The sequence below is a fragment of the Zosterops lateralis genome (genome assembly GCF_965231275.1).
Source record: "Zosterops lateralis genome assembly, chromosome: 6".
In the NCBI taxonomy this organism is placed as follows: Eukaryota; Metazoa; Chordata; class Aves; order Passeriformes; family Zosteropidae; genus Zosterops; species Zosterops lateralis.
Window position 1 is genome coordinate 50,139,380 of NC_139761.1, and position 12,291 is coordinate 50,151,670.

The 12,291-nt window shown below is 36.9% G+C and overlaps 1 protein-coding gene across 17 annotated transcripts in view; it reads left to right on the forward strand.

Moving 5' to 3' along the window:
• The window catches only part of SOX6 (SRY-box transcription factor 6), a 384,737-nt gene that overhangs the window by 351,308 nt on the left and 21,138 nt on the right, over positions 1–12,291 (forward strand). For all 17 annotated transcript variants that reach the window (XM_083863095.1, XM_083863092.1, XM_083863093.1 and 14 more), the window contains one exon: positions 2,598–2,706. In XM_083863095.1, the coding sequence (XP_083719221.1) occupies positions 2,598–2,706 (109 nt within the window). The remainder of the gene's footprint in view (positions 1–2,597; positions 2,707–12,291) is intronic.

Here is a 12,291-nt window from a genome sequence, read left to right on the forward strand (position 1 = left end):
TTAGTGGGACAAGTTTCTTCTCTTATTATAAATGTCATATGAATTTGTTGTATTCCATGTAATTGTAAAGGCATCTACTAGATACAAGCATTTTTGCTATTGAGGAAGATTTTCCTGTTTTTTAAAGTTCTCTGAATTTGTGTGGAATCGATGCAAATACTGCCCATTTTTTTTTTGTATCGCTATGATGATAATTTTCAGTGAGAAAAAGCAAGCAATTTAAAAGGCATTTCAAAGACCTAAATATATCTAGCTTTGTTAAAGCGGCTCATGAATTAGGAGGGGGTTATAAAATAACTATAAATACAGCTCCTTTGTTTGACAAGAGCAGGTATTTTTATGGCATAAGTGCTTTCATTTTAGTGTTTCTGAACCTTATCATGCAATTTTCCCTTTTCTCATTCCATGTCAAAATATTGATATTCTTGCAGAAACTTTTTTTTTTCTTTTTGTAACAGAATATTTTCTGGTAAAATCAAAGAGAATGAATGACTAGAAAGATATTCCAAATGTGCATATTGATATGTAGCTGGGTCTGTTGATTTTTATAGCAGAAAGGTATTTCTCCTTTTTCTGAAACACACTTAAAGGCTGTTCTTCCAAGAATACTGCAGGTGCTGTATTAACATCCTTAAGAAAAAGCTTTTAGTGCAAATATTTTGGAAGAGAAAATAAATGTGCCAAAAGCTGTTTTCTTAGCACTGATCTTTGTTTTTATCTCAACTGCAAATCAACCCTTTGCAATGGAACACAGTACCCTTGATAAACTTATTTTTCATTCTCTTTACCAGTAAGACAGATCCTATCCTGATGATTCAGGTGTATTGTTACATTGCACAACATTTTTCAGTAAAATATTAGGTGCCTAGTGTTGTAGTGCCTTTCTGCAGTCAAATTTTATTTGTAACTCTTTCTTTTCTCTTGATTTCCTTTGTGTATGTAAGCTCCTTCATCAACCATGGATTTTACAGAAGAAAACAAGTGAAGTAATTAAGCAAATATAAAATGCAGAGTTATTTTGTCTGACAACCAGAAGATTCTGAGGAACTTTTAGAAATGCATTTAGTACCTGAAATGTCTCAGCCTGCATGTTGTGGCAAATCTAGTGTCAGACTGAACTTTCTTCTCCTCTGCAAATTAAACAGAGGATAATTTAAAAAATCCATGGCTGAAGGAACCGAAAGCATGAGGAATCAAAACAATTCCTCCCTTTTCCTGGTGGGGTTTCATGGCTGAAACACAATGACAATAGAAAAATGATAATATTGGAAAGCAGAAGTGGTTGGAGGTGGAGAAAATGAGGAGTCAAGGCCATGTTTTGTCCTGAAGAACATTTCTAAGTTTCTACCATCTTATAGGAGAGAATCTCCCAATGTTTTCTCCTGGTATCTAGCATGCACAGCACAGAACTAGGTCATTGAACAATAGACAGAACAGCAGTCAGCACTCTACTTCTGCATAATGCATTAAGTATAACATGGAGAAACTGTTCGTAGAGCTGAAAGCTGGTATTTCACGTCTGTAAATTCAAGCTGACATGACATTTAATATTGTTTCATAGTAATGAACAACAAGGTTTCATTCATTCACAAGTACAACATAATGCCAAGTTTAATCTGAAGAGGTAACAACAAGGCAAGAGGGAAAACATGCTATGTTCCTTCAAATGAGAACTCTAAATTAATGATAACCATTGAACACTTTGCTACTGATACACAGCACTACAGAGAGCACTATTGAGAGACAATATTACACTGCCTTTATAGTGCCCTTGTCCAGGAGCTGAGCAAGGAACTGAGTTAACATATAAAATACCTTTCAGTTTCCACTTTCTCGTTCCAGGTTTCCTATGGACGTCTCCAGCTCTCAAAAGCTTTCTGTTTCTCTGGGAGTGGGCATTCTTTTTCCTTTTTTTTTTCTTTTTTTTATCTTCTTAAGTTCTCTTTTCACTGAAGTACAACTTAAATTTCTAGACAAAATAATATTGATTCTGTCCTCTATTATTCCCTATTTCAAATATTTGTCTTTGAAAAATCTCTGCATAAAATTCAGACTTGTGTTTCCGCAGAGGTATGAATGCAAACCTAAATCTCAGAGTGGGAAAAAAGTGTTTTTTGGGTTTTTTTTTTTTCATTAAAATACCAGTGAATTTTAATACAAACTGTTCTTTCAGCTTCTGAATTTTCATGTTTCCCAAATGTTGATTGTCTTTTTCAGTTTAAGTTGGAAAATAAGTGGAAAGGCAAAGTGAGCAGCATCGATCAGCACTGTGTGCTGCCAAGAGTGTTTTGTATTTGCATGTACAATCGTTTATGCGTTATGGCACTGCAGATCAAAATAATCTCAAAGTTTCTGTATATGTTTCACATTTAAAACTGATTTTCATAAATGCAAACATTCAGAATCTGTAAAAAAAAAAAAAAAAAAAAAAAAAAGAAGAAAAAAAAATTGTCCCTGAGCTAAAATTCTAATTAGATGCATTCATTATTTGTTCAGATTTAAGAAATAAGGCATGTATCGATGCATACCCATATGCACTGGCATATAATGAGAACTATCCTATATGGAGCATTAAGAGTCCTTCTGTTCTTTTCCAGGAAAGAACAAGGTTTGAAAATTTAGGCCCGCAGTTAACAGGAAAACCCAATGAAGATGGGAAAATTGGCCCCGGTGTCATTGATCTTACAAGGCCAGAAGATGCAGAAGGTGAGTTGCAATTTTGATCATGGGTTATTGAACACTGCACCACAGGATGATGTGGCTGAAATACTGCCAGTGCAATAAGTGCTGTCCATGTTACATTCCAGGGTAACACTGGATTGATTTCTGTCTGAATTTGTGAGATTTCAGTAAGTCCATAACAAAATGTGGAGACATGAAAAGGACTGTGTAGCCCTTTTAGCCTGTCTGCAACACAACTCCCTTTCCCCAGCTGCCAAATAAGTGTTTATATTTTATACTCTTAATAAAATTCTCGGAGATATTGAGAAAATTATCTCAGGAAGGATATATATTCCCCATTTTTTTAGTGTTTAGCAGCTTTGAAGAATATTAGAGCATTTTCAGAAATCTGCCCATCGTGCACCACCTATTCAAGATTTAGCAAGCAGAATTCTATTCATAGGCAGCTATCAAATGATGATGGAAAAATACTTCCCATTTTATGTATGAAAAGGTCTTTTTCATTTTATAAGCCTTCAGTGCACTCGTTTCAGTGAGAGTTCTATATGTATATCTATATGTTTCAAGCCCCAGGTGGAAGTCAGTGTTTATCAGGACTGAGTTGGGTCTCTAGCAGGATTATTATCTGGAAGTGGATGTCACTGGGATCTTCTCTACCCTGTGGTACATTAGAGGAGCACATGTACATTTATAGGAACCCTACCCTGTTGGACGATTAATGCACTATTCAGATAGAATATTATGCAGGATTTTCCCCCCTCAATTTACTCCTGTTTGAGAATAATTTTAGACTGGGGAAATTGTAGTTATGGCTTAAGAAAGTTAAAACACATCTAAATTCTTCCATTAACATCCAAACATCTGACAGATCCAAAGTCTGCTTTTTTTCTTGGATCAAAAGAACAGGACCAGTAAACTTTAAGGAGCTAAAATATATAAGCTTCATTTATTCTTCCTTAATACAATTTGATTGGCCACTGTTGTATCATCTGTAAACAGAAAAATAACAAAGAGGATGTAGGTAAAAACTAATTTTCAGACTGATGTTTTGCAATGATTCTTTTTTTTTTCTAGAAAAAGGAATCAGGAGATATATGGGCTTTCCAAAGCACTTTTTGACCAATCAGTTATTTATAAAGTGCTTTACAAAGAAACATTCATCCAGCAGCAATATATCATGTTTCAACGTGTTGAAGAATATTTTTTTGGTCAATTTGGGTGAAAAGTTTCAAGGGGATACTTACAGATACACAATAGCTGGTTTAGATGACATCAGGCCTCTGACCCCATTGTTGGTTTATCTAATTTCCTTTAATTCATCCATTCTCTTCCTAGTGTCCTTAATTTAGTATCTTGATACCCCCTGTGGCACTGACAGCCTCCCCTGTTACTGGAGAGTGCAGAGAGAAGCTTTGCCATGTGTAACCCAAGCTCCAGTGATGTGTGCCAGTTTAAGGACAGCGTGCATGTCTTTCTAGAACTACTGGGGCATTTTGAGGCATGGCCACATTAGAAATCCGACTTCATGAATGGATTCAGATTTCCAGAATTTGTTTAGCAGCCAAGAGATATCTCTGGAAAAGAGATGCTGGGTGCATAGCACTGCTGATCTGAAAAAAAACATTGGCAGGAGTTCCAAGCTGAGCTGCTTATTTGTCCTTCTCCTTGCAGACAAGGTGAATTTAGATGTTAGCTGGATGAAAGAATATATTCAAAATATAACCTGAGTTCTGCCCCTTATATTCAGCAAACAGGCTGAGAGATGGCACTTCTAGCCTAACATAATTTACAGTGGAAGTGCATTGCAAACAGCACAGCTGAAATATCAGCAGCTAAACTGTGCTCTCTTATATGTACCATGCTACAGACTCTGCCCGGCTTCTAATTATCATGAAACTGTCACAGATCTTTCTAGGTTTGTCAATGTTTTTTATACCTGTTCCTATTATTTTGTGCTTCCAAACTTCAGCCCTGGGTCACTATGAACCTTGACAGTTTACTCTTTAGAATCATAGAATCATTTAATTTGGAAAAGACCCTTAGGATCATCAAGTCCAACCCAGCACTGCCAAGCCCATCATGAATCCATGTCCCAGGGTGCTGCATCTTTTAAATACCTTCAGAGGTGGTGACTCAGGCACTTCCCTGGGGCTGCATGTTCCAATCCTTGACAAGCCTTTCAGTGAAGAAATGGTCCCTCTATATCAAATCTAACCCTCTACTGGCATGGCTTAAAGCCATTTCCTCTTGTCACTTCCTTGCAAAAAAATGACCCCCACCTCTCTGCAGCCTACTTTCATGTTGTAGTGAGTGATAAGGTCCTCCCTGAGCCTTCTTTTCTCCAGGCTTAACACCCTCAGCTCCATCAGCCTCTCCTCATCAGACTTGTGCTTCAGACCTTTCACCAGCTTTGTTTCTCTTCTTTCACCTCCTCTAAGAATGTCTTGTTGCATTTCATTGTGTTGCCACAGTCACAATCTCAGCTGAATGTCAAAGTTTCTTAATAGGCACAGTCATGTTCTTCAAAGACTTCATGTGTTTCACACCTTCCTTTCTGTATTGTCATTTTTACTTTAAATCTTTTTTTTTTTTTTTTTTTTTTTTTTTTTTTAAGCCACTATTTGAATGCAGGTTGCTGTGGAAATCTTTAGTTAAAATTTCAGTGGTTTATGTGTGCTTTTACACATATAAAACAGGGAATAAAGATTTCTGAAGTCACATATTGATGGCAAATTTTAATGCCCTGTCTTTTCTTCTCAGAAATACATCCAGATCTCTGAGGCTCAGGTGCAGTTGTGACAGAGTGGGTGGATGGCTGTTAGATCTGCCAAGTAGCTTTACTCTGACCACCAGAATTTTAGGACTTCAGAGTTATAAAATTCACTACATTTAGGAAAGATATTAACAATTTGCAGAGTGTTCTTTTTAAAGAGGGGTTTTTAAAGACAGAGGGCAGGTTTAAGGATGGGGCAGTGTTGTAGTAGACTTTTTCCTGAGCTAAGGATTCCAAATTGAGTCCCACTGCTGGCCATAAACTGGAGGAGTGCAGTTTGGGTTGTATTCCAATCCCCCCAGTGGTCTTGAGCAAAGGGGTTGTGGAAGAGCAGTTTCACTCCCTGCCTACCTGCACACCTGCATTTCCACAGGAAACTGAAGTGTGCAGAGAGACACAGTGCATGTCTGTCCATCCCAGCTGGCATTTGAGATAGGCCAGATCTGGGAAGTGCTCCTCAATCCAATAGTTTCAATACAACATTTAAGGTTCTTGCAATTTGTTAGAAGACATATCAGCAGACTTCTGTTTTCTGGAATGCTTTTGTAGCAGTATCCAGCAGTGATTTCTCTCTACTCCATACATCTATTCTATAACACATGTCAGTGATCTGAGTTTGACATGTTCAGAGTCATGTTTTCCTGGAATTTTAGGAGTGTTTGTGGTACTGGCTCACTGACCAGAAGCTGAAGCTACGTGTATTTTTTTTTTTTTTTGAGTCATGAATTATAAGTATTAATATTCTTTAAACCTAGAAATTAGACAAATATGAAATAGTATAGAATGATTTATTTATTGTCCCTGTTTAGTGTGTGAAAACCTTTTTAAGATTAATTAAAGGTAAGATTTAATTAACGGTAGCTAGTTGTGCTTTCAGAGATACAAAATAGTCTTCAAAGTTTATTTTGCTCAGAATGAGCTAAAAGTCATCTGAATGGAGGACTGAAAATCATCAGCAAGAGTTTTATATTAAATATGACATAAACCAGTATTTCTATTACTTCCTTAGCCACCAGCAGGACTGAGCTAACTATATTAAAAATCACGCTCAAACTGTATTTAAAACATTGCCACTTACTGTGACAGCATTGATGAATAATCCACAGCTGTTAGACTTGTATCATTACCTGAAATCCCTGTTTCCATATTACAATATATGATACATTTGTAGTTAGAAAAAGTCAAAAACGTGATTTGAAAGCCTCATAAACATTTGGTGACTAGTATCCAAAACTAGAAACAACAGCCAATTAGGGAACTAAACAAGGAATTTTTTTCCTCTCTGAAACATTAACATTTTAAAGGAAACATAATTCTTTCTGTAGGTGGCTTCATAATTTTGAACATTTGAGGTTGTCAGTACTGAAATATATCTAACAGGGATGGACAAACCAGAACAGCTTTGGATGTAGCTATAGCTAAAACCTCTCTTGAACATGACTGACGTATATCAGCTGACCAGAGTGTGTAGAGTGTGTCAGGAGTAAGCCCTGTTTAAGTCATAGGTAAGCCCTGTTTAAACTTCAGGTCAGAAAACCTGTGTAATACTAAAGTATTCAGCATATTAAATACAAAAGTATCTAGTTCTCAGTTATTGGGAATATTGGATTATGTGAATAAGTTTTTTTGGTTCAAGTTCTAGAAAAAGATTTTCCTTTCACAGATGCTCATTTTTGGGTGATGATGCTGCTTCTTTTGAATTGTAAAATGTGCTCAGTGTTTATGGATCCTTCTGGTTTTGTGGATGTGGTCAGATTCTTTGGAAATTTGTAGGAAGTGCGTTAAGATTTTGCTTTCTAGTAGATAGAAATCTGCAGGGTAGACCTAACCTTCCTGTTGACAATTACTGATTTTACCTTAGCTCAGGTTGCATTGTGGTTTCCTTCAGCAGTCATATCCAGGGATTCAAATTCCATCAAGACCTGATCTTCATTCCTAACAAAGAATTGGATCTATTAAAATGTAATTTTCTTGATTGGATCCTAGGCTCAGAGCAAAACCATCTGAATGTTATTGTTTTGCCACTGTCTCATAGTGGGATTTTGTAAAAGAGAAAAAACTTATCTGTATCTGGTTTTCCTTAGTGAAAATAAGACATATTACAAAGCTAAGTTAATTTTTAGAAAGCAAATAGAAATAGATGAAAATGTCTTATTAGTGCTTAACATTTAGTTCCACATTCATTCATGTTAGTATTTTAAAATCAGGGGCTTGTGAATGAAATATTTGGCCTCACAGTTGGTTATTTGGGAAAACATACAAAAAGAGTTCTGGGTCCTGTTTTGATGTTTTCATTCACATTTTTCACACTGTAGTTTTCTTGATTCTGTAAATCTTGTGTTTAGCACTTGCTGCTTCTTTCTTTGATAATAATCCACCAGCGTGCTAAGCATGGATCTGAAAGATAGATACATGTCTGCTAGTATAGATAGAAACAGTTTTAAACAATATGATGGGATCTGTCTATCTACGTGGTCTGTATCCCTGTATTTATTTATCCTTGTATGAAACTAATGAGATTTTTCAAAGTCTCCCAGAGAGAGGATAACTTTTGCTACGAAACCTAGCTGCAAAGTCAGTTCTTAAAGTCCTCAGCATGGGATTGGCATCAGCCCATCTCCTTAAATTCACTGATTTATTATCTGAGTCCTTAGAGCCCTGAGTCCTTCCTTGCAGTGCTTGCTGTCTTTTACTTCAACTTATAAATTCCTTGGGTTAAAGACTATGGTTTTCTATATAGCAAATCATGGTTAGAGATTACACAGATTTAAGCTTTACCTGTGTGTTCCTTTGAACCATGCTCCAAGTAAACAAAACTTGCAAGCCAGTTGCAAGCTGGATAACCATTGGTAATTTACTGGTTCCAGCAATAAGGCCTAACTTATTGTTATTAATTCTAGTTCAGTTTTTGGGCTGAACCTGATTTTGGACCTCAATCCAGGCTTGGAGGAGAACAAGCTGACCTCATCTTCTAGAAGAACATATTCCAAATCATCAGGAAACTTAAGAACCCGGTTCTGCAGCCTCATTCAGAGGATGGATTTGTTGTCCAACATACAAAGTCAATGAATAGCCCAAGATTCCCTGCAGTTAATAGTCAACAGTCTGTCTTTTCATGTGCAGGAAGTTAGCTCTTTCCATCCATATTTGACTTGAGCTAGCCGTGTTGCAAGGAATGTTGTAGCAAAATGGGACATTCTACCTGTCCAAAAGCAAGGAAATTAAATGGTAGAGAAAGAAATGGTGTTAGGCATCACCAAATACTTAATCAGTTGCCAGAACATGCTAAAAAGGAGTAGTTGTAATTGCATCAGCAGCAGTGAATGTGGAATCATGTGAAGGAGAGGAATGATTTAAGTGAGGAAAGACAGGGAGGAAGGAACATGGGAGAAACATGAGAAAACTGAGATACAAAGGGAGCACGAGCTGATCTCTAAAGCTGAGGGAAAAATGCCACCAATTTCTGTCCATCTGCCAAAGTGTCATTTCCTCCCTCCCTGGCAAGAGAGCAGACATCATGACCACTGCCTGGCTTTTGCACACCTATTAGGTGTATTATTGAAAAGGCGCACCTCTACCATATGCTCAAAGCCTCAACAACCTCACACAAGCCCAATAGCAAATAATTGCTTATACAAAAGGGTGGGGGTTTCTTCTCTGCTCCAGCAAAGGTTGGCTTTGAGCTGCTGAAGGGGCAGGTGAAAGGGAACCACACTTTTGCAGCAGATCGACCTTGGCAGGCTGCCATGACGATCCAGACCTGTGAGGTAACTTGTTTAACACTCTCCTGTGCAGAGGTGTAAACAGCAGGTAGCACAGGCAGGGGAAAAAGCATCACCTACTTTTGTGACAGTGCTCCGTAAATACCGGAGGAAAGAATTCCTCTCCACGCCAGAATTTGTCGCACGTAAATATTTGTAATAGTTGCTATGGCAGTTGAGAGGAGAAAGATGAAAATCAGAAAACAGTGAAAGCTGTCTGAAAACAAAGAAATGTATCCAGAGAGTAAGCTCAAGTACTGGAATTTTTATTGCCCTGAATTCTTGCTATAGGCCTTTGATTACAAAAACACCACCCCAAAACAAACAAAAAAACCCCCAAAATGTAGTAACTGTATCTTTATATTTAAACATAAAATAACTTATTATATTAATAAGCCCAGATGTGGCCTTCATTAATTGCAGTTGCCATTTTTAACATCCATGAATCTGATTGTGCCTGATACTTGAGTGATATCCTTAAGTTTTCCAGAATAACTTACAACAGATAGGAATCTGGGATGAAGTACTTAGGCATGGTATTTCAGTTGGATGAGATTCGATGCTGGAGTAACTCAACATCTGCAGATTTTTTCAAGGAATAAGACGTCTTTAAGAGCCACCCCATCACTTTTCTGATGGCAACCATTCCATGCATCTCATTGTTGCCAGCATCCCCATAACATTTTAGAGAGGGAACTTAAAAACCTGTGCTGGGAGTGTGTGGACTGATCTTTCCATAGAAACCTATTCCTTTCAAGACACTAATATTTAACATATAGTATGCTTCACATTTTTAGAATAACAAATCTGGGTATCTCCCACAACTGTTAACTTTTGATTTTCAAGTGTCTTAGGTATTTTTTTTCCTACTGCTAAAAATAAGGTGTTCTTATCTGACATTTCCAAGGTACAGTAATTGACTCTTGTAGAATAGTATCTTAATTTAAAAAATTACACTTAGGATTTTTGATGTTGTACAATCCAGCAGTTCTACAATGGCCTGAGTTTTACACAGGAGTGCCTATTAGCACAGTTATAACTAAGAGCTTTTCACAATTTCCATTATATAGTAAAACATTATTTTCAGGAGTTTAGAAGGTGGCTGTAAAAAGCAACTGTGGGCTGCAGTTTTACACAGAAAATCTTTGCCCATGAGAAAATTATTGTGACAAATGCTAAAAGCATCAGTCAGTATGTGTAGCTATTTTTAGGTGGACTGACTGAAAAATTAAATATAGTAATTCAGTGGTTTAAAACATTTTTTCACACTCATGTGCAGCCACCAGGTATAAAACACCCCGTGGTCCTGATTCTGTGAGGGTTTCTTGGTAGTGCTCCAATATGACAAAAGAAGCTTGAAGCTCCATAAAATTGTGTAAAATTTCCAGGCACAACTGAATTTTCAGCTGATGGAGAAAGCCTCCATTATATCATACCGAGTGAAGGAGGGAGGAATCTTGCCCTCTTCCTTAAATCCTTGAGCACAGGGAGTGGAGCAGAAATATGAATACAGGAAAGAACATCATATATCCTGGCTAAGCATGAGCAATTGGTACAGATTCAAACAAGCCCTCTTTGTACAACTGTCTATTTTTCTAAGTCTAAAATATGAACCATTTTCTCCTTCAGGAGCCTCAGTATCTCAGAAATAGAAAAGTGGTTAGGATCATTTGCCTTTCTTCCATGTAGATATGCAAAGTGTCTAGGCAAGTGCCTAGTGAAGAACTTGGTAACAAGGGGGAAATATTCCCTTAATTAGTACTTTGATCTAATTTCATAGGATCAGTGGTCTGAAGAGTGTGTAGTGTGAGCATTGCAACCTCTTCATAAATTCTGCAAATAATAAATGATTGTGTTTTCAATTTGGCAGGGGTGGTTTCACAGAAATTAAAAAAAAAAAAAAAAAAAAGTAAATTTTCATGTAAACCCCTATTTCATGGCATGCACTACATTTTTTTATCCAAACCAGGTAAATGTTGTCACATACAGAGACATTCCATTGCCATATTTATAAAAACATTTTCTTGATTTTGCTCACAAATCCCAAATGTCCAGGGGTACCTTACTTGAAAAATTAGCCTGAAGAACAGCTCCTGTTATCATGCTGCTTTTGTTTCTTTCTCTTCATGCTATAAGATTTGCTAATTACATTATCAGTTGTTGTACCCCATGAGAAAGGGAAGAAGAAATGGCATATGCATATCCTAGCCGAGTTCCTTGCTAACTACTGACATGACAAGTGAAAACAGCTAGTACTGGATGGAAGGAATTAGTTATATTGATACAAAGAATGATGTTGCATCACTCAGAAAGTGAAAAATTATTGAAGATTGAATGCAGGAAATGGGCCACTAGAGCAGTGGCTGCAACACATTTTAAAATCTTTTCTTAAGTATTCTGCATTTCTTAATATCACGTAATTTGAGGGAGGTGGTTTTGTAAAAACCTCTTCCATTGTTAAACATAATTCCCTTTTACAAACTGCATTGTACTTAAGCTTTTAAAAACCATTGTTTTGGAAAAGAACCTGTGAGCAAGCAGCAAACAGTGTTCAGCCACACCTTGACCAATGCATCCATCAAATATAAAGTCAGCCTGCCTTCTTTCTCTGTCCTTAATTCCTGCTGTCATTTCTCCATCCTAAAACAAAACAAAGCATTGACTGAAGTATGAATGGGTCGCTATGGCCCTTGTTCAAACAGGACTTTTTCAACAAAAAAGCTTTTAGGGGTGACTGAAGACTGCAGAATTAGCCCCTGTGTTTTAAATTAATGTTGTGTTTTCTGGATGTTCTAGGTGACACTCATGTCATGAGAAATTTGAAATGATGTGAATAACAGCTACACTGGCAATAAGGCTGTTACTTATATGGAAACATTTTTATGTTAAATAGATTAGTGCATTCTTCTTTGTATTGCTTTGACTTTGAATATGATTAATATAGTAACAATAATTGCTTAGCTGGTAGACTGCCTGTTTCTTTCTGAAAAATAAAATCAAATCCATAGATCTTGTCAGATACCTAACAATAATTGTTAGTATATTTTCTCTTGGACTGGGCTGTTTCATCCATGA